This window comes from Pristiophorus japonicus, chromosome 3 (assembly GCF_044704955.1).
Source record: "Pristiophorus japonicus isolate sPriJap1 chromosome 3, sPriJap1.hap1, whole genome shotgun sequence".
In the NCBI taxonomy this organism is placed as follows: Eukaryota; Metazoa; Chordata; class Chondrichthyes; family Pristiophoridae; genus Pristiophorus; species Pristiophorus japonicus.
The window spans coordinates 123,413,903-123,437,281 of NC_091979.1; the positions used below are offsets into that span (position 1 = coordinate 123,413,903).

The following is a 23,379-nucleotide window of genomic DNA, read 5'->3' on the forward strand; positions in this document are numbered from 1 at the left end:
AAATAGAATATATTTAGTGCTAAAGTTAAAAGAATGTTACGTTTTAGAATAATTGGAAATATGAACTATGCAGAAAGAAGTGGAATACTGAATAAAAATTGCATAAGAGAATATTCCAAATTCTTTTAAAAGTCAAATATAACTTTGTTAAAGTGTTATATATAATAATCATACAATAGAATTGCTTTAATTAAGAGTATAAGATAATAATATATTCTTGAGATCATGAAGAGTATAAGAAGCTAATATAGAATTGATGTGATAAAGAGTATAAAATGGTAACAAACAATTGATGCGATGAAGAACACAAGATGCTAACATAGAAACACAGACAAGAAAGAAGATTTGTATGTACTGAGAATACTCAGCAACTTACAGACATTAACAGTAAAACACAAACAAGACACTGATAACATATACCAACACAACACAAAATATCCACACCTGTCACAAACAATTTTGCTGTACAAGTATTTGTGCCAACATCATTGGTGACGTGGCAAGTATAGTATCCTGTATTAGAATGTTTTACTGAATACAGTTGTACAAAACTGGATGAGCCTTCCGTCACAATGCAACATGTAGCATCAGAACTTAGTTCCTTGTCATCCTTAAACCATTTGAAAGACAGGGGAGGTGTTCCTTTCACATCACTCTTGAACTGTACTGCAGAACAGGGGGGAACCTCCTGTGACACTGGTTTTACTATAAATCTTGGTGGTTCTAAAATTCATTGAAGAAAAAATATAGTGTTGCAATAAAAAGAGCACATATAAAGATTCATCAACTTTCACGTTATAAACGATATAACTCTCTAATAAATTCAGAATAATTATTTCAAACTTTCAAGAAATTCTGGTGAGGTTAAAATATGATCCGACTGACATCTATCATGTTAAGAAATTGAGTAGAAAACACAACACAATATTTCAAACCTTTCACAGTAAGTGTGCCACTGCATTCATCACTTCCTGCTACATTTGATATTCTGCAAGTATAAAGTCCACCATCTGCGATTTCTAGTTGATTAATCTCCAAAGATGAAGTGTTATCTCGCTGTGATAGTTTATATTTGTTACTATCTGATATCGCCTTCCCATCTTTATGCCAATGAATGCCCATTGGAAGTGAACCAGATACTTTGCACTCCAAGGTCGTGAAAGACCCTAATGCAGTGCCCATATCCTTTAACTTTTTCGTAAATGTTGGAGCAATTAATCGATCTGTACAATATAGAGCACAACCTGTAAGCTTAAGATGTAAAAGTAGCCGAAAATACCAAATTTGTTTTCATTCCTTAATCGCATTCCTTTTCACGTCCAAATCTCTCAATACTTTTAAAATACTAACCTAATACTGTCAAGGAAGCTTTGCAGCTGTCGACTCCAAATTCATTCTGGACCTCAAAAGCATATTCACCACTACTCGACATCTCTACCGACAGAATCTTTAAACTGGCCACGTTTTTCTCAAAGCTCAATTTGTACTTTCTGGTGGATGTGAGCTCCTTTCCATCCTTAAACCATTTAATTTTTAGGTCTGGTGTACCAGCTAAAGTACATTCCAAAATTGCTGGATTTCCTACCGTCACACTGTGTGACCTTGCAACCTCAACAATTTTTGCAGGTTCTGTTAAGAAAAAATACTGTGCTGAATAATGTGGTCAGTATGTTTAATATTTTAAAGCTGTCTTTTTCACAATGGTATGATAAATAAATTTGAACTCAGCAATAACTGACTTTTACATATTAGTCAATCATATTTCTAAATGTTTCCTACCAACCTGTTACTATCAACGTAGCAAAACATTTCTCAATCCCTGCATCATTTTTGGCTTGACAAATGTATTTCCCACCATGTTTTGCTTTAACAGCTGTAATTTGCAGGACAGCAATATTGCCCTCAAAAGAAATTGCTATATTATCATCTTCTTTGATATCTTCGTCACCTTTCATCCAACTTATAGATAAAGGTTGTGCACCTTTTACAAGGCATTGAAATCCAGTAGAATTGCCAACGCGTGTTGTAACATTTTCAATCTTCCTTATAAATGATGGGGGTTCTAGTTCAAGATAAATAGGCACAGAAATAAATGAGTAATTTGCTCTGTCCTCTTTCATGATTATAATAAAATAGCAATTAGTACTGTTTTAGGAACTATTCCCTAAAATTGTCAACATTACAAGTAAAAGTACTTTCCTATTGCAATGTAACTAACCTTTTAAACTGACACCACAACTGCAGGAGCAACTTCCCACATCATTTGTTACTGTGCATTTATAGTCACCAACAACTGAAATATCCAACTTCAAAATATGAAGACTAATTAAAAAGTTCTTAGTGATCATCTTGTATTTTTCACTAGATGGAATGTGTTTATTGTCCTTATACCACATTACGTCAAAGGGCCTTGTACCGGCCACTTCACATTCAAGAGTGACACCACTGCTTCTTACTGCCTCAGCAGACTGAAGTTTCCTTCTAAAACTGGGAGGTTCTATAAAGTAATCAGAATAAAGAAATCCAAATCAACCAAAATACAGAAACGAATAATATCCCTGCTGAAGAACTAGCATATATTTTGTTTCTGAAGTAAAGAAGACATTACTACAGACCTTTAACTTCAACTTCAGTGCTGCAGCTGTCACTACCAGCTTCATTCCGTGCTTCACAGATGTAGCATGTACTGTCATCCAGAATAACATCAATAATCTCAAGAATTGCCGCAGAACCATCAAATGACATCATATATTTGTCACTGGCTATAATTTCATGACCATTTTTGAACCAAGTAACTTTGATTTCAGATGTGCCAGTCACAATGCACTCAAAACGTGCTGAGACACCTTCCTTTAGTATTGTTGAAGAATGTAGCTTTTTAATGAAGCTAGGAGGTTCTATAATGTAAGGTATTACTACATTTAATTTAAAGCATAATCAAAATCAATTCAAATATAAATTAGATATAAATAATTGGCTGCATTAAATTTACAGACAAATTTACAAATTTAAAAGTACATAGTTTAATATTGAATTAAATCTCTGTGTATGGTAATGCAAACTGCATTTGCTTTACCATAGGCTATCAGGTTCTCTCATTGCTGCCTCCACCAAAAGGGTTCTTCCTTCAATAGTGGAGGTGGGGCATTCCAGACTGTGAAATTCGTCAAAATGATCATCATTGTCATGTTATGATTAAATGATACAAATCAATTTCAGTGAGGTCTGTTGGGTTTGCCAGTTCTTCTTTGAAGTGAGAGACAAGTCTCCACCATTACATGCTGCTCCACCGAGCAGTTAATGGCAAAACTGTAGAGTTTCCTTATAAAGATCTTGGATGGTAATTTTATACACAAAAAAGGGAGTGTTGGGGTTGGGTGGGAGGTTAGAGGTAAAAATTGGAATCCCGACTCCAACCCGTGGTGGGGCGTGGAGGGGGTGGGGCGGGCGGCTAACCCGCTCAAAAGGGGTGGGTTTGCATTTTAAAATTATAATAAGGCTGCGTGAGGGAACCCTCCAGCTTAAGGGGTAAAGACTGCTGAATTCAGGATGTAAGTGCCTTTCCACTTACCTGCTGGATCCAGCATTCCTGCCTCGCCAATGCGCTGCGATCGGACACACACCGGATCTATCTCCCCCCTGATACCTCCGATCATCTGCCAACTTCCCCCGTCCGGCCCCCAATCTTCCTTCAACCTAAAGAACTGACCCTTTCCAGCCCACGATCTCTCTCTGGCCTTCCAACTTCTCCCCCCTCAGGTCCTAGATCACACTTAGGCCTCCGATTTCCCACACCTCTCCCCACAACCCATATCGCAGCCTCTCCTCTATGCGGCCTACTCGCCTGAGAGCCAGCCATCTGGCTGGCTGCAGGAGCGAAACAGAGATTCTAAATGCTAATCAGACCGTGCCATTAAATTGGGATTTGCAGACCGCTTTCCAACCCCTCTGCTTCTTCGCCACGTCCAAATTAAAATTCTGCCCATTGAGTCTGACTGTCAGCCCAGATTTGAAGGCCTGGCGACCACCATTACCCCTTCTCCATGGTTGGCAGTGTAAAGTTCTACCACTAGAGCTGACCAACCATCAAGAAAACAAGTTGGTGTTTCTAAACTTTTAAGATAGCAAAAGCATGAACAACAGTTTTATATAAAAGAGAGCTGCAGCAAAAATCCAGAAATGCAAACCTTTAACAAACAATTCAGCCGAACAGGCATCTGTACCAACATCGTTGCTGACTTGGCAGGTGTAAGTACCCGCATCAGATATTTTAGCTGAAAACAGCTCTAGAAAATATGCTGAGCCTTCATTCCAAATAGAATATGCCACACCACGCAGCAATTCCCTGTCCCCTTTGAACCATTTTGTAGACAGTGGTGTGCTTCCTTTCACAACACTCCTAAACTGCACTGTAGAGCCAAGTACAACATCCTGGGACATTACTTTGTCTGTAAAGCTTGGGGGCTCTAAAATTCACACAAGAAAAACACATTTAATTAACTCAGATGTATATAAAAACTAGAAGATATGATCAGATTAAAGGCAACTTTAAGATTAACACATGCTAACATATTCTTCAAAAATCTAACAACTCTTCACAAAATAAAGATAGAGATGGTCGAAAGGTTTATTTAGTTACTTCACTATCGTAGCAAACAAAAAATATAAACTATTTTGATAAGAAAATAAGTATTTGCTTATAATATTGATGAGAAAGCAAAGTAGCAAAGCAATGTCTCAAACCTTTTACACTTAAGACAGCACTGCATTCATCCTTTCCTGCTGAATTTGTTGCTTTGCAAGTGTAAAGTCCACCATCTCCAAAGTCTAACTCATTGACCTCTAAAGACAGCATGTTATCTTGAAATGACATCTTGTATTTGTTACTAGCTGATATTTCACTGTCTGCTTTATACCAAGTAATGCTCATTGGAATAGAACCAGAAACTTTGCATTCCATTCGTACAGCAGATCCTAAAATACTGCCCATTTCCTTTAGTTTTCTTGTAAACAACGGAGCAATTATTTGTTCTGTCCAATATAAAGGGAAAAGAATCACAAAACATCAATAAAAAATTTCAATTATTTTAAGCTTTGATAAGCTTTGGCTTAAAATAAATACTTTATGGAATCGATGCCATCATCACAAACTGACCTAACACTGTCAAAGAAACATCGCAGCTGTTTGCTCCAAACTCATTCTGGACCTTAAAAGTATAGTCACCACTGTCATCCATTTCAACAGACAGAATTTTTAGACTGGCCACCTTTTTCACAAAACTCATTTTATATTTTCTACTTGATTCCAGTTGCTTTCCACTTTTGAACCATGCAACTTTTAATTCTGGTGTACCAGCTACAGTACATTCCAAAATGGCTGGATTTCCTGAAGTTACTGTGAGTGGCTCAGTTTTTTCCATGATATTTGCAGGTTCTGTGGGAAAAATTAGATCATTTACACCACGAGAATAATGCAATATTTATGCTAGGATTGCTATTTTAAGATAATACATTTGGGAGGAACAGACTGCACTCATAGACTTGGGTTCAAATCCTGTCAAAACTGCTGCAATAAAAGCATCTTCTGCATGCTTGCTGTAAGTGTTCCATGTGAAATGAGTTTGGGCAGTCTCAATCCTTTTCCCAATGGCACTAAACTGTCCCTAACTGGGCATTAAGTTAACAATCTCACTCAGAGACCTCACAAAATAGATGGTGAGGGAAATAGAAACAATGTCACACAGGTACAGTGGAAATGCTCTTCTGAGGATTTGCCAGAGGCATGTTTTGGGGGCAGAGTAGAGGGAGCTATATCATGTATTTAACTGTGGCATACCATGTGTGTTCCTAACAATGGCTGCTCGACATGGAGATTGTTGCCATTGCCAGTTATAACATTCCTCACCTTGATGATCACAGAATTAATTTAATAACATTAAAATAATTTTATTGTGAAAAAGTAAATATTATGAGACATAGATCAAATAATTTGTGGACAATACTTGTGCTTATTACGTCCTACTAACCCATTACGGCCAATGTTGCAAAGCATTTTGCAGTTCCCGCATCATTCTTTGCCTGACATATGTAATTTCCAATGTGATTTTCTTCAACCTTAATAATCTGTAATGTGGCAATATTGTTTTCAAAGGACATTTTTACATTATCGTCTTCTTTGACATGTTTGTCATCTTTTTTCCAACTTGTTGTTAGAGGAACTGAGCCTCTTACAAGACACTGAAATACAGCAGAATTTCCAGAAAATACTGTTGCATTTTCTATTGTTTCTACGAAGGTTGGTCGCTCTAGTTAAAGGTAAAGAGAATATACCCGGTTATAATTTACAATTATACAACCGACGTTCAGTTATTAAAAATATTGTGCTTCAAGGCATTCATTAATACCTAATAAGAACGTGATAACAAAACAGATACCACACAACATCCAGGTGAAGCACTTACTAGAACTGGATTGTAACTGACCTTTCAAACTGACTGTAGATCTGCAGGAACAACTCCCCACGTCATTTTTTACTATGCACTTGTATTCACCAACGTCTGAGCTATCAGACTTTAGAATGCAAAGACTGGCTAAAGAAGTGTCAGAGAGCATTTTGTATTTTTTACTGTGTCGAATTTGTTTATTGTCCTTATACCACATAACTTCAAAAGGACCTGAACCGCCCACTTCACACTCAAGAGTGAAATCACTGGTTTTTACTACCTCAACTGGTTCAAGCTTCTTCGTAAATGTGGGTGGTTCTAAAGAGTAAACACATTAACATGGTTTACAATTCGCAGATCACTAAATTCAGATTTTGTACAGTGACTCCCAACTATTATCGTTGACATTACAAAAATACTTACATGATTCTTATTTTAACCTATGATAATTAATCATGGGAGATACACCAGCACGCAAACATTTTCTTCTACAGCTATTATTTAATGCAGATTAGTCAAATATTTTAATAAATACCCTTCACATTGTTTTGTACACCTATGTACAATTTTCAATGGCATTATCAGTCCTCAATGTTAATAATTTTGCCGAGATGCAGATGACTTTAGCATTCAAAAAGGATTAGAGGGGGAACTTTAAATCTCCCCAACCAGCATTGAAGAGAGGGAGTAGTTAAAATGGAGCATCTATATTTCCCAGTCTGTTCCCGCCTATTCCCCATTTTAACACAATTGGTTTTGGCGCGATTGGGATGTCCATTGGACAACGGCAGGAACCTTACCAATAAATGAAAATCGGGGTCCCATGACACACATGGGATGAAAAAGCATTTTAATGTTCTTCTGAGTGGGATGCCTGCCAAGGCTGGTCGGCAGCTAAATTTGCCAGGAAGATAGCCAGGTCTTCGAGGCAAATTAAAAATAATTCCATAATGGGACCAGCAGGAGCATGAGAGCCCCTCCTGCCCCACAAAGAATGTCTGGGACTCAGTGCTTTTCCCCTACGCAGCAGTGAGACCCTTAGAAAGTCCCACTCCTTGACTTACATTGTTGCCACTTTTTGCAATTTCTTGGTGCCAGAGAGCAGATTATATTCACCTCTCCCCCACACCACCAGCCAGCCAGCTGCAACTTTCTATACAAGATGGGGGAGCAGCTGAATGCCAGCATTCAAATGAGGCCGAGCTGTTAAGATCTGCCAGGGCCTCCGATGAAGACACCTGCATGGTCGGCACGTGCCAGCTTTCCATTGGAAATTAAAATCGGCACGTGGAGTCAAATTTTACATGTTCTAGCAAAATAATTACATCATGTTTCATAGCTCAACTTGAATTAAGGAGCTACTGGCAATTGAATGATAATTTTTATTGGTCAATTAAAAAGTAGCTATCAAAACAGGCTGTTAAAGTGGAGACTCCCAAATATTCCACAATTAAACACAAGGCACTTGCAACATTTTCAGAAAGACCAATTAATTTCTGTTGGAAAATGTAACTAGAAATTTTTACACACCTTTAACTGTAACTTTAATGTCGCAAGATTCACTGCCAGCTTCATTTTGTGCTTTGCAGGAATAATTCCCACTGTCATCCAGGCTTATATCAGCAATCTCAAGGATTGCCACAGAATCAACAAATGACATTCTGTATTTTTCACTGGCTCTAATTTCACGATAGTTGCTGAACCAAGTGATTTTGATTTCAGGTGTGCCAGTTACTTTGCACTCAAAGCTTGCTGTCTCTCCTTTTTTAAATATTGATGTAAGATCTAACTTCTTAATAAAATAAGGAGGTTCTGGAGAAGAAATGTAGTAAACTTAATTATAAATGTAAAAGTCTGAAACACACCCATACAACATGAAAAGGAACAATAAAACACATGCAAGATATAAAGAAATAAAGGAAGACAACACATAGCACAATTAAACATTAAAAATAACAAACCAGAGAAAAGTATGTTACCAACCAAAGAAAAATAACTTGACAGACATGTAAACTTTTCAAAATCAAAAAGTCAGAATGTTTAAGTGTTTCACAATGATTTAACAAGTGAATCTAAGTTCCACACCTTTGATAAATAGTCTTGTTGTACAAGTGGCGCTTCCAACCTTGTTGCTGACTTCACAAGTATAGTCACCCAAATCAGAAACTTTAGCTGAAAATAACTCGAGTAAACTTGTTGAACCTTCATTTAAAATGAAACAATCAGCTCCAGACATCAGCTCCCTGCCATCCTTCAGCCATTTTATAGATAGTGGAGCAGTTCCTTTCACAACACTTCTAAACTGCACTGCGGAACCAGGTAGACTTTCCTGTGCTACAGGTTTTTCTATAAAACTTGGTGGCTCTAAAAGTCAGGTGAAAAAAAATAGAATTGAACCCCTATAGAACTCAGCTTACATTGCGTAAGATGTCAACAAAAATAAAATGGCAGAACAGAACTAAAATTAGAATTTACTTTAAACTGCATGAAAAAATGTAGCCACTATGGGGTAGAAATTGCCCTCCGCCTGCAGCTCCGGTTCAGGTCGACTGTTGCGCGACATTTGGCTCTTGTTGTTTTTTTTTCCATGCATCGGGAATGCGATCATAATGGGGGCGGTGACAACATCTGAAGGGCGGAAATGCGGCGGTGACAGCAAATGAAGGGTGGAACTTGGGTGCGGAGCGAAGTCACCACCGCGATGACATCATCACAGCGCCGCATCACCACGGCTCTCCCGTTCACTTAAAGGGGAGAGCCTCCGCGATTTGTAAACTAAGGGCCACTAGGCCACCAGGGAGGGTTTCGGCCGGGCCAGAGACCTGGCACACAAGAGGGGTGCCAGGCTGCCTGTTGGTAGCCCTGCCGAACTGGGGGCCATATTTGTCGGGCCGACATGACAGTCGGCCGACAAGAAAAAACTTGGTGGCACCGGTAGTGCATCCTTCCCTTTAAGGGAAGCCGCACCGCCATTGCAGAAGGCCACAGCCTCAGTGCACTATCGGGAAAAAGCTTGTTTTGCCATTGCCGGGCAGGCCGAATATTTTCCGAGGGGAATGTCACCGTCAGGGGTGGGGGGGTGGGTGGGGTGGGGGGGGATAGATCAGCGGTGCGCATGGTGATGATGTGTTTAAAACGGATCGGCAGCAGTGGAGCGGTAAGGAGGGAGAGCAGAGCACCACCGGGAAACCTCGGGTGGGCAATTGGGCTATCAGTGGCCATTCCATGCAAAGTCTGCGGCCATTCCACTCCGCAGCGTGGCCGCTGATTTGCGGTGGTGACAGGCCTTAATGAGAGGGGTCATTTCTACCCCTATATATATTGATCTTTTTTAGGGCAACAAGCAAAAATCATAAACTGAACAAGTGCAGATATATGCAAAAGCTATATTAGAAACTAAAACAAAGCAAGTTCATCTTTCAAACCTGTTATAATTAAGATACCACTGCATTCCTCACTTCCCGCTGAATTGGTTGCTTTGCAAATATAAGTTCCATGATCTGAAATCTCTAGTTGATTAACTTCCAAAGTTGTTGTGTTATCTTGACATAATACCTTGTATTTTTCACTAGGTGTTATTATTTTGTTATCTTTATACCATGAGAAGCTCATTGGAAGAGAACCAGAAACTTTGCAATCCATATGTATATAAGATCCTAAAACACTGTCCATTTTCCGTAATTTTCTTGTAAACAATGGGGGAATTAGTTGATCTGTCCAAGATAAAGTGACAAAAGCACAGCCAATCAACTCAAACAGCAAATATTTGGAAGTGCTTTAAATGAATCAAATCCACTGTGATTGTTTACAATAAGAATTTTCATCGTTATTAGGATATATACCTTCAGACCATTCAAAACAAAACTTATTTGAAAACTCCCAACATAGTGATCTATCTACTCCCATTGTTACTGGTCTCAATAAGGAACATTATAACAATATGTTTTGGGGCAATGTGATCAGGATTTCTTTATTGGCAAGCAATATTTTCAAATGACACTGGATATTTAAATTCATCAAATTCTCAATGCCAATAAACCACTAACCTAATACTGTCAATGAAGCTTTACAGCTGCTGGTTCCAAACTGATTCTTGACCTCAAACGTATATTCAGCAGTATCATCATTAGTAACAGAAGGAATCTTTAGGCTGACCACGTTATTCTCAAAGCTGATTTTGTGTTTTCTGCTAGGTACCATTTCATGACCATCCTTAAAACAATTAACTTTTAGTTCTGGTGTACCCGTCACAGTACATTCCAGGTTTGCTGGATTTCCTGCGGTCACACTGAGTGACTGTGCTTGTTCTGTGAATTTTGCTGGTTCTATGAGGAAAAAAAATCTCTTCAATATATTACTGGTATGAATCTCATTTTAGTTGATGCATGACAAAGAATCTTAATTCACTTGTAATTAGCATAGATTTTGGAGTGGAGGGTACTATTAAGCTCATCAATATCCTACTAACCTGCTACCAACAATGTGCCAAAACACTTCTGAGTTCCAGCCTCATTCTGGACCTGGCATGTATATTTCCCAGCATGATTTTCTCCAACAGCATTTATTTGAAGAGTAGCAATATTATTCTCAAAAGACAATGTAATATTACCATCTTCTTGGATATCATCTTTATCTTTCATCCAAGTTACATAAATAGGTTTTGAGCCTCTTACTAGACATTGGAACACAATAGAATTCCCTGACAATGTTGTTATATTTTCAATCTTCTTTATAAATCCTGGGGGTTCTAGTTAAAAATAAATTGTAACATGAACATGTTTAGTATATTTTGCAGTTTTTGAATTTGCCTCTAAAAATGCTTTAATAGAAAAGGTAGAATGTTTCTAAAAATAGCTTAGCATTGAATATTCTAACGGGTCATAAGATAACACAAAATACATTATAAACAGCGGAAGGAAAATATGGTCCAACAACATACTGCAACTGACCTTTCAAACTGACTGTAGAACTGCAGGAACAACTCTCCACATCATTTTTTACTATACACTTGTATTCACCAACATCTGAGACATCAGACTTTAGAATGCAAATACTAGCTAAAGAATTCTCAGAGATCATTTTGTATTTTCTACTGCGTCGAATTTCTTTATTGTCCTTATACCACATAACTTCAAAGGGTCCTGTACCGGCCACTTCACATTCAAGAGTGAAATCACTGGTTGTAACTATCTCGGCACATTGAAGTTTCCTTCTAAAACTGGGAGGTTCTATAAAGTAATCAGAATAAAGAAATCCAAATCATCCAAAATACAAAAACGAATAATATCCCTGCTGAAGAACTAGCATATATTTTGTTTCTGAAGTAAAGAAGACATTACTACAGACCTTTAACTTCAACTTCAGTGCTGCAGCTGTCACTACCAGCTTCATTCCGTGCTTCACAGATGTAGCATGTACTGTCATCCAGAATAACATCAATAATCTCAAGAATTGCCACAGAACCAACAAATGACATCATATATTTGTCACTGGCTATAATTTCATGACCGTTTTTGTACCAAGTAACTTTGATTTCAGGTGTGCCAGTCACAATGCACTCAAAACGTGCTGAGACACCTTCCTTTAATATTGTTGAAGAATGTAGCTTTTTAGTGAAGCTAGGAGGTTCTAGAAGCCAAAATATTATAAATTTCAATATAAATTTAAAAAACAATCAAAAGCAATTCAACCTAATATTGAGATATAAATAATTGGCTACCAAACATTTGCAGACCTAATTTACAAATTTAATAAGAACATAAGAACATGAGAAATAGGAGCAGGAGTAGGCCATCGAGCCTGCTCTGCCATTTAATATGATTATGGCAATTCCGATCATGGACTCAGGTCCACTTCCCTGCCTGCTCCCCATAACCCTTTATTCCCTTATCGGTTAAGAAACTGTCTATCCCTGTCTTAAATGTATTCAATGACCCAGCTTCCACAGCTCTCTGAGGCAGAGAATTCCAGAGATTTACAACCCTCTGAGAGAAGAAATTCTTCCTCATCTCAGTTTTAAATGGGTGGCTCCTTATTCTAAGATTATGCCCCCAAGTTCTAGTCTCCACTATCAGTGGAAACATCCTCTCTGCATCCACCTTGTCAAGCCCCCTCATAATCTTATACGTTTCGATAAGAACACCTCTCATTCTTCTGAATTCTAATGAGTAGAGGTCCAACCTACTCAACCTTTCCTCATAAATCAACCTCCTCATCTCTGGAATCAACCTACTGAACCTTCTCTGAAATGCCTCCAAAGCAAGTATATCCTTTCTTAAATATGAAAACCAATATTGTATGCAGTATTCCAGGTGTGACCTCACCAATACCCTGTATAACTGTAGCAAGACTTCCCTGCTTTTATACTCCACCCCCTTTGCAATAAAGGCCAAGATTCCATTGGCCTTCTTGGTATACTTGCTGTACCTGTATACTAACCTTCTGTGTTTCATGCACAAGTACTCCCAGGTCCCGTTGTACTGCAGCACTTTGCAATTTTTCTCCATTTAAATAATAACTTGCTCCTCGATTTTTTTCTGTCAATGTGCATAACCTCACACTTTCCAACATTATACTCCATCTGTCAAATTTTTGCCCACTCACTTAGCTTGTCAATGTCCTTTTGCAGGTTTTTTGTGTCCTCCTCACACATTACTTTTCCTCCCATCTTTGTATCATCAGCAAACTTGGCTACATTGCACTCAGTCACACTTGGTCCCTTCATCCAAGTCATTAAAATAGAATGTAAATAGTTGGGTTTCCAGCACTGATCCCTGCGGCACCCCACTAGTTACTGATTGCCAACCCGAGAATGACCCATTTATTCTACTCTCTGTTTTCCATTAGTTAGCCAATCCTCTATCCATGCTAATATATTACCCCCAACCCCATGAACTTTCATCTTGTGCAGTAATCTTTTATGTGACATCTTGTCAAATGCCTTCTGGAAGTCCAAATACACCACATCCACTGGTTTCCCTTTATCCACCCTGTTTGTTACATCCTCAAAGAATTCCAGCAAATTTGTCAAACATGACTTCCCCTTCATAACTCCATGCTGACTCTGCCTGACTGAATTATGTTTTTCCAAATGTCCTGCTACTGCTTCTTTAATAATGGACTCCAACATTTTCCCAACCACAGATGTTAGGCTAACTGGTCTATAGTTTCCTGCTTTTTGTCTGCCTCATTTTTTTAAATAGGGGTGTTACTTTTGCAGTTTTCCAATCTGCTGGGAACTCCCCAGAATCCAGGGAATTTTGGTAAATTACAACCAATGCATCCACTATCCCTGCCGCTACTTCTCCTAAGACCCTAGGATGCAAGCCATCAGGTGCAGGGGATTTATCCGACTTTAGTCCCATTATCGTACTGAGTACCATCTCCTTAGTAATTGTGATTGTCTTACGTTCCTCCCCCTCTATAGCCCCTTGACTATCCACTGTTGGGTTATTTTTAGTGTCCTCTACTGTAATGAGTAATACAAAATATTTGTTCAGAATTTCTGCCATCTCCATGTTCCCCATCACTAATTCCCCGGTCTCGTCCTCTAAGGGACCAACATTTACTATAGCCAATCTTTTCCTTTTTATATATCTATAGAAACTCTTGCTATCTGTTTTTATTTTTTGTGCTAGTAAACAAAGTTTAATACACCAACTGAGCTCTGAGTATGGTAAAGTAAACAGCATTTCCTTAATCAAATGCTATCAGGTTGCTGCCCCCACCAATATGGTTCTTCCTTCAATATTGCAGGTGGAGCATTCCAGGCTGTGAAATTCCTCAAAATTGCCTACACTGTCATGTTATGACTAGATAGTACAAATCAATGTCACTGTTCAGTTTGCCAGTTCTTGCTTGAACTGGCAGAGAATTCTCCACCATTACATGCTGCTCCATCCAGCAGTTAATGGCAAAACTGTAGAGTTTCCTGATAAAGAACATTGAGTCTGACTGTCAGCCCAGATTTGAAGGCCTGGCGACCACCATTACCCCTTCTCCATGGTTGGCAGTGTAAAGTTCTACCACTAGAGCTGACCAACCATCAAGAAAACAAGTTGGTGTTTCTAAGCTTTTAAGATAGCAAAAGCATGAACAACAGTTTTATATAAAAGAGAACTGCAGCAAAAATCCAGAAATGCAAACCTTTAACAAACAATTCAGCCGAACAGGCATCTGTACCAACATCGTTGCTGACTTGGCAGGTGTAAGTACCCGCATCAGATATTTTAGCTGAAAACAGCTCTAGAAAATATGCTGAGCCTTCATTCCAAATAGAATATGCCACACCACGCAGCAATTCCCTGTCCCCTTTGAACCATTTTGTAGACAGTGGTGTGCTTCCTTTCACAACACTCCTAAACTGCACTGTAGAGCCAAGTACAACATCCTGGGACATTACTTTGTCTGTAAAGCTTGGGGGCTCTAAAATTCACACAAGAAAAACACATTTAATTAACTCAGATGTATATAAAAACTAGAAGATATGATCAGATTAAAGGCAACTTTAAGATTAACACATGCTAACATATCCTTCAAAAATCTAACAACTCTTCACAAAATGAAGATAGAGATGGTCGAAAGGTTTATTTAGTTACTTCACTATCGTAGCAAACAAAAAATATAAACTGTTTTGATAAGAAAATAAGTATTTGCTTATAATATTGATGAGAAAGAAAAGTAGCAAAGCAATGTCTCAAACCTTTTACACTTAAGACAGCACTGCATTCATCCTTTCCTGCTGAATTTGTTGCTTTGCAAGTGTAAAGTCCACCATCTCCAAAGTCTAACTCATTGACCTCTAAAGACAGCATGTTATCTTGAAATGACATCTTGTATTTGTTACTAGCTGATATTTCACTGTCTGCTTTATACCAAGTAATGCTCATTGGAATAGAACCAGAAACTTTGCATTCCATTCGTACAGCAGATCCTAAAATACTGCCCATTTCCTTTAGTTTTCTTGTAAACAACGGAGCAATTATTTGTTCTGTCCAATATAAAGGGAAAAAAAATCACAAAACATCAATAAAAAATTTCAATTATTTTAAGCTTTGGCTTAAAATAAATACTTTATAGAATCGATGCCATCATCACAAACTGACCTAACACTGTCAAAGAAACATCACAGCTGTTTGCTCCAAACTCATTCTGGACCTTAAAAGTATAGTCACCACTGTCATCCATTTCAACAGACAGAATTTTTAGACTGGCCACCTTTTTCACAAAACTCATCTTATATTTTCTACTTGATTCCAGTTGCTTTCCACTTTTGAACCATGCAACTTTTAATTCTGGTGTACCAGCTACAGTACATTCCAAAATGGCTGGATTTCCTGAAGTTACTGTGAGTGGCTCAGTTTTTTCTATGATATTCGCAGGTTCTGTGGGAAAAATTAGATCATTTACATCACGAGAACAATGCAATATTTATGCTAGGATTGCTATTTTAAGATAATACATTTGGGGGGAACAGACTGCACTCATAGACTTGGGTTCAAATCCTGTCAAAACTGCTGCAATAAAAGCATCTTCTGCATGCTTGCTGTAAGTGTTCCATGTGAAATGAGTTTGGGCAGTCTCAATCCATTTCCCAATGGCACTAAACTGTCCCTAACTGGGCATTAAGTTAACAATCTCACTCAGAGACCTCACAAAATAGATGGTGAGGGAAATAGAAACAATGTCACACAGGTACAGTGGAAATGCTCTGCTGAGGATTTGCCAGAGGCATGTTTTGGAGGCAGAGTAGAGGGAGCTATATCATGTATTTAACTGTGGCATACCATGTGTGTTCCTAACAATGGCTGCTCGACATGGAGATTGTTCCCATTGCCAGTTATAACATTCCTCACCTTGATGATCACAGAATTAATTAAAAAACATTAAAATAATTTTATTGTGAAAAAGTAAATATTATGAGACATAGATCAATAATTTGTGGACAATACTTGTGCTTATTACGTCCTACTAACCCATTACGGCCAATGTTGCAAAGCATTTTGCAGTTCCCGCATCATTCTTTGCCTGACATATGTAATTTCCAATGTGATTTTCTTCAACCTTAATAATCTGTAATGTGGCAATATTGTTTTCAAAGGACATTTTTACATTATCGTCTTCTTTGACATGTTTGTCATCTTTTTTCCAACTTGTTGTTATAGGAACTGAGCCTCTTACAAGACACTGAAATACAGCAGAATTTCCAGAAAATACTGTTGCATTTTCTATTGTTTCTACGAAGGTTGGTCGCTCTAGTTAAAAGTAAAGAGAATATACCCGGTTATAATTTACAATTATACAACCGACGTTCAGTTATTAAAAATATTGGCTGGATTTTCAGTTTTCCCGATTTCGGGGTGCTAATCGCAGTGGGCTGGTAAAGATACAGCCTGAAAATAGTTTGTGCCTTCGGCTGAAAGATTCGGCAAAAAATTAAGATCCATGAGCGTGGGCGTTAAATCAGGCATTACTCAACGGACTTTGTGTGCCCAAGCCGAAACTTGTGGCTGTAAAGAAGTTTCATTGTTGTTTAGTGTCCTGCAATATAATGTTGTATATTGTATGGTTTTATTTTGGTGGGGGGAGTTTTTGTGACTTTGTTGCAGTAAAATTTATGAATCATCATTTGCCATTGGTGTCTTGTACATCATTCCAACTTTCACTGGAGATGTGTCTTTATGAGAGCATATTGCGTGTCCAGTATTAGCTCCATCCCTCAGTTTCCTCCATTAAGGAGAGCTAGTTCATTATGAGCTGGTGATGTGTGACTGTTGATCCGGCAGCATCTCCACGATGCCTCCCCTATCCTCTTCGCCCTCCTCCTCCTCCTGAGGTGGGCATGCAATCACCACTGGCAATGCCTGGCCCCTCATGATGGCCAAGCTGTGCACATGCATCACACCACAATGAATTCAGATACCTGTTCAGGGGAGTATTGATGGCTGCCTCTAGAGTGGTCTAGGCATCAGCCTGCCTGTAGGAGATGGTATTTCTCCATCAGCATTTCCTTTTGGAAACGCAGCCTTCTCACACACTGTTCCTCAGAAAGCTGGAGGTATGAGCGTGGTGCCTGTAAACCCTTGGGGGCGGGGTAAGCTCTCCTCCCTAGACGTCTTAGTCCTCTCCTCAACCCTGGTCCGACATAGCCAAGAGCCCTCTTCTAGCATAACATCACCTGGCAATAGCATGGAACATAATACGATGGTGGACTAGTAACGCCCACATTACATTTTCTCACTGAAGTTGTAAGGTCACTGTAATGGCAGATAAAAGTGAAGTTTGCAAGTCGGAGCTTCACGTAGCATTATGTGTGCAACCATTGCCATCAATGTGACCTGCGATGTAGGATCCTCATACATCCATTTAAAAATGCTGCCAATACCGCATGCTGCATCCTGGGACTGCCTGTTTTTTTCAGCCGTTTCCTGTGGCGGGCGTTAAATGAGGCGTGATATTCCATCTGGGGAGCTAGCGCAGCATTGCACGATGATTAACGTCATGATCTCAGTCAAAATGGTCAGCGGGGCAGTAAGATATTGTGCCGCCGCAAATCAATAGCCTAATCTACCGGCCAGGCGCTAAAACCTGGACACCGGCATAACGCCCAAAGACAGCATTTACTGCCCCGCAAAAGAGCTGAAAATCCAGCCCATTGTGCTTCAAGATATTCAATAATACCTACAAAGAACATGATAACAAAACAGATACAACATCCAGGTGAAACCACTTACGAGAACTGGATTGTAACTGACCTTTCAAACTGACTGTAGATCTGCAGGAACAACTCCCCACATCATTTTTTACTGTACACTTGTATTCACCAACGTCTGAGCTATCAGACTTTAGAATGCAAACACTGGCTAAAGAAGTGTCAGAGATCATTTTGTATTTTTTACTGTGTCGAATTTGTTTATTGTCCTTATACCACATAACTTGAAAAGGACCTGAACCAGACACTTCACATTCAAGAGTGAAATCACTGGTTTTTACTACCTCAACTGGTTCAAGCTTCTTCGTAAATGTGGGTGGTTCTAAAGAGTAAACACATTAACATGGTTTACAATTCACAGGCGACTAAATTCAGGTTTTGCACAGTGACACTCAACAATTATCATTGACATTAAAAAATATTTAATTGTTTTTTATTTGAATGCGTGATGGTTAATCCTGGGAGAGAAACCAATGCACAGACATTTTCTCCTACCGCTATTATTTAATGCAGATTAGTCAAATTATTTAATAAATACCCTTCACATTTGTTCTTTTATACATATTTACAACTTTGCCTAGATTTACAGGACTCAAGCATTTAAAAATATTAGAGGGGGAATATCAACTATCCCCAATCAGTGGGGAAGAAGAGGGAGCGTCTCCAATGCCAGCTCTGTTCGCACCGATTTTAACACCACCAGCTTTAGTGCGGATGAGGCATTCATTGGACTCTGGCAGGAAGGTAACCAATGAATGTAAATCAGGGGACCATAAGCCTCACAAAGTCCCCACAATCTTCTTACCAGACTTAACTTGCTGCTATTTTCTGCCTTTTCTTAGTGCCAGAGGGCAGCCTACAACCACCATTTCCCCTGCCACGGCCAGCCTGCTACCGCTTCCTGCTCAAAACAGATGTGCAGCTGAACGGCGGCATTCAAATGAGGCCGAGCAGTTAAAATTTACCTGGGCCTCCGATGAAGACACCTGCACCTGCCGGCTGGTGATTAAAATCGGTCCTTAGGAGTCAAATTTAAAATATTCTGGTAAAATATTTACATTACATTTCATCAATCAGTTTGAGTTAAGGAGCTAGTAGCAACTGAATGATAATTTTTATTGGCCAATTAAAAGTAGCCATCAAAACAGGCTGTTAAAGTGATGTTAAACTTAAAATAGGCTCCCAAATATTCCACAATTAAACACAAGGCACTTGCAACATTTTCAGAAAGACCAATTAACTTCTGTTGGAAAATGTAACTAGAAATTTTTACACACCTTTAACTGTAACTTTAATGTCGCAAGATTCACTGCCAGCTTCATTTTGTGCTTTGCAGGAATAATTCCCACTGTCATCCAGGCTTATATCAGCAATCTCAAGGATTGCCACAGAATCAACAAATGACATTCTGTATTTTTCACTGGCTCTAATTTCACGATAGTTGCTGAACCAAGTGATTTTGATTTCAGGTGTGCCAGTTACTTTGCACTCAAAGCTTGCTGTCTCTCCTTTTTTAAATATTGATGTAAGATCTAACTTCTTAATAAAATAAGGAGGTTCTGGAGAAGAAATGTAGTAAACTTAATTATAAATGTAAAAGTCTGAAACACACCCATACAACATGAAAAGGAACAATAAAACACATGCAAGATATAAAGAAATAAAGGAAGACAACACATAGCACAATTAAACATTAAAAATAACAAACCAGAGAAAAGTATGTTACCAACCAAAGAAAAATAACTTGACAGACATGTAAACTTTTCAAAATCAAAAAGTCAGAATGTTTAAGTGTTTCACAATGATTTAACAAGTGAATCTAAGTTCCACACCTTTGATAAATAGTCTTGTTGTACAAGTGGCGCTTCCAACCTTGTTGCTGACTTCACAAGTATAGTCACCCAAATCAGAAACTTTAGCTGAAAATAACTCGAGTAAACTTGTTGAACCTTCATTTAAAATGAAACAATCAGCTCCAGACATCAGCTCCCTGCCATCCTTCAGCCATTTTATAGATAGTGGAGCAGTTCCTTTCACAACACTTCTAAACTGCACTGCGGAACCAGGTAGACTTTCCTGTGCTACAGGTTTTTCTATAAAACTTGGTGGCTCTAAAAGTCAGGTGAAAAAAAAATAGAATTGAACCCCTACAGTTAACATTGCGTAAGATGTTAACAAAGTAAAATGGCAGAGCAGAGCGAAAATTAGATCTTACTTTAAACTGCATAAAAAATTTTAGACACCTTGGAGTGGAAATTCGGTTGGAGGCTAATTCGGGCACTAATGACGGTGGAATGGTAAAGTTTACACCGGGAAATGGTTTGCATCTGCAGCCACATAATTCAGCAGCTGGGCTCTGAGTGTGGAGTGGAGTGCTAAGGGAGGCATTCCACACCTATCTTGGGGCTCTAGGCATGCTGAGCAACTGAAATTTCGTTGCTAAAGAAGCTGCCTCGGAGTGCCCTAAGAGAGGCTTCCCTGGAAATAAAAATCAGCAACAAAATACAAAAAACATTCCCAATACCTTCCATTCCCAATACCTTGCTCATCCCACATAAAAATAAATTGCAAAAATTTAAAAAAAAACAATCACACAGCTCATGTGGTCATTCCTTCCCTCACCGCCGCCAGAACAACTCGGACCACCGCTTTCCCAGGCAGTTCCACTATGGCGCGCTATGAGGCACTACAGGGTCAGTGCGAAACAAAAATCATTGCGTTGTCGAAACCAACTCGACGCTCCCGGGCAGTACTGGTTAGCACCGTCATTACCGGCACACTGAATGAGGCGAACAGCGCAAATGTCGACGATCGCGGCTCCGACTACTTTAGCTCCCCGGTTCTAACCCGTTCCGGGGTGCTAAGCCACCAAATTTCTACCCCTAAATATATTGATCTTTTTAAGGGCAACAAGCAAAAATCAGAAACTGAACAAGTGCAGATATATGCAAAAGCCATAATAGGAACTGAAACAAAGCAAGTTCATCTTTCAAACCTGTTATAATTAAGATACCACTGCATTCCTCACTTCCCGCTGAATTGGTTGCTTTGCAAATATAAGTTCCATGATCTGAAATCTCTAGTTGAATAACTTCCAAAGTTGTTGTGCTATCTTGACATAATACTTTGTATTTTTCACTAGTTGTTATTATTTTGTAATCTTTATACCATGAAAAGCTCATTGGAAGAGAACCAGAAACTTTGCAATCCATATGTATATAAGATCCTAAAACACTGTCCATTTTCCGTAATTTTCTTGTAAACAATGGGGGAATTAGTTGATCTGTCCAAGATAAAGTGACAAAAGCACAGCCAATCAACTCAAACAGCAAATATTTGGAAGTGCTTTAAATGAATCAAATCCACTATGATTGTTTACAATAAGAATTTTCATCGTTATTAGGATATATACCTTCAGACCATTCAAAACAAAACTTATTTGAAAACTCCCAACACAGTGATCTATCTACTCCCATTGTTACTGGTCTCAATAAGGAACATTATAACAATATGTTTTGGGGCAATGTGATCAGGATTTCTTTATTGGCAAGCAATATTTTCAAATGACACTGGATATTTAAATTCATCAAATTCTCAATGCCAATAAACCACTAACCTAATACTGTCAATGAAGCTTTACAGCTGCTGGTTCCAAACTGATTCTTGACCTCAAACGTATATTCAGCAGTATCATCATTAGTAACAGAAGGAATCTTTAGGCTGACCACGTTATTCTCAAAGCTGATTTTGTGTTTTCTGCTAGGTACCATTTCATGACCATCCTTAAAACAATTAACTTTTAGTTCTGGTGTACCCGTCACAGTACATTCCAGGTTTGCTGGATTTCCTGCGGTCACACTGAGTGACTGTGCTTGTTCTGTGAATTTTGCTGGTTCTATGAGGAAAAAAAATCTCTTCAATATATTACTGGTATGAATCTCATTTTAGTTGATGCATGACAAAGAATCTTAATTCACTTGTAATTAGCATAGATTTTGGAGTGGAGGGTACTATTAAGCTCATCAATATCCTACTAACCTGCTACCAACAATGTGCCAAAACACTTCTGAGTTCCAGCCTCATTCTGGACCTGGCATGTATATTTCCCAGCATGATTTTCTCCAACAGCATTTATTTGAAGAGTAGCAATATTATTCTCAAAAGACAATGTAATATTACCATCTTCTTGGATATCATCTTTATCTTTCATCCAAGTTACATAAATAGGTTTTGAGCCTCTTACTAGACATTGGAACACGATAGAATTCCCTGACAATGTTGTTATATTTTCAATCTTCTTTATAAATCCTGGGGGTTCTAGTTAAAAATAAATGGTAACATGAATGTGAATATATTTCACTGTTTTATAATATGGTTTTAAAATTCGTTAATTAGAAGGAAGAATGCTTCCACAAATAGCTGAGCACTGCATTCTCTAATGGATAACAAGATATTTAAAGTGGCACTTTAAACAGCAGAAAAATATGGTCCAAAAACATACTACTACTGACCTTTCAAACTGACTGTAGAACTGCAGGAACAACTCCCCACATCATTTTCTACTGTACATTTGTATTCACCAACATCTGAGATATCAGACTTTAGAATGCAAAGACTGGCTAAAAAATTCTCAAAGATCATTTTACATTTTCTGCTCCGTCGAATTTGTTTTTTGTCCTTATACCATATAACTTCAAAGGGAGCTGTACCGGTCACCTCACATTCAAGAGTGAAATCACTGGTTTTTACTACCTCAACTGGTTCAAGTTTCTTTGTAAATGTGGGAGATTCTAAAGAGTAAACACAACAATGTGGCTTACTAAACAATCAAATGCCAAAAGCTAAATCTCTCTTTGATATATTATTTTACACACCTTTAACCTGAACGACAAAGTTGCAGTTATTACCACCAGCTTCATTCTGTGCTTCACAGGAATAATCTCCACTATCTTCCACACTTACATCAGCAATCTCAAGAACAGCCAATGAGTTTTGAAACGATATCCTGTATTTGTCACTGGTACTAATATCATGGTTATTTCTGTACCATGTAACTGTAATTTCAGGTGTACCAGTTATTTTGCACTCAAAACGTGCAAATTCTCCCTGTTTCAGTGTTGCTGAAGGAGTTGGCTTCTTAACAAAACTTGGAGGTTCTGAGAAAATTAAATGCAATAAACCTGAATACTGTAATTACAAAGTAATGTTAGGGCACATGAACAATAG

The 23,379-nt window shown here is 38.5% G+C and overlaps 2 protein-coding genes across 3 annotated transcripts in view; both read right to left on the minus strand.

Annotated features, from left to right (window-relative positions):
- ttn.2 (titin, tandem duplicate 2) overlaps nucleotides 1-23,379 on the minus strand; it is a 413,561-nt gene that overhangs the window by 244,176 nt on the left and 146,006 nt on the right. The window lies entirely within an intron of this gene.
- Nucleotides 14-23,370, minus strand: LOC139260415 (titin-like). Its single transcript, XM_070876983.1, has 27 exons — nucleotides 23,351-23,370; nucleotides 23,028-23,299; nucleotides 22,665-22,943; nucleotides 22,192-22,470; nucleotides 21,770-22,048; nucleotides 21,149-21,436; nucleotides 19,986-20,264; nucleotides 19,431-19,712; nucleotides 18,254-18,475; nucleotides 18,066-18,122; nucleotides 16,418-16,696; nucleotides 15,548-15,874; nucleotides 15,145-15,432; nucleotides 8,529-8,807; nucleotides 7,974-8,255; nucleotides 6,462-6,761; nucleotides 6,027-6,305; nucleotides 5,156-5,434; nucleotides 4,744-5,031; nucleotides 4,188-4,466; nucleotides 2,616-2,897; nucleotides 2,219-2,497; nucleotides 1,784-2,062; nucleotides 1,351-1,629; nucleotides 936-1,223; nucleotides 533-723; nucleotides 14-19 (listed from the first exon to the last, which is right to left on the minus strand). Exons 1-27 carry the CDS (start codon nucleotides 23,368-23,370, stop codon nucleotides 14-16), a joined length of 6,741 nt encoding a protein of 2,246 aa, XP_070733084.1.

What these genes read in the sequence shown, in the direction of transcription:
- LOC139260415 (XM_070876983.1), bottom strand. Translation starts at nt 23,370, where the DNA reads ATGTGCCCTAACATTACTTT. An exon ending in TGTTTCTTTGACAGTGTTAG is followed by an intron (nt 5,032 to 5,155) that starts GTCAGTTTGTGA and finishes TATATTGGACAG; the next exon opens with AACAAATAATTGCTCCGTTG. An exon ending in TGCTACGTTGATAGTAACAG is followed by an intron (nt 1,630 to 1,783) that starts GTTGGTAGGAAA and finishes TTTTCTTAACAG; the next exon opens with AACCTGCAAAAATTGTTGAG.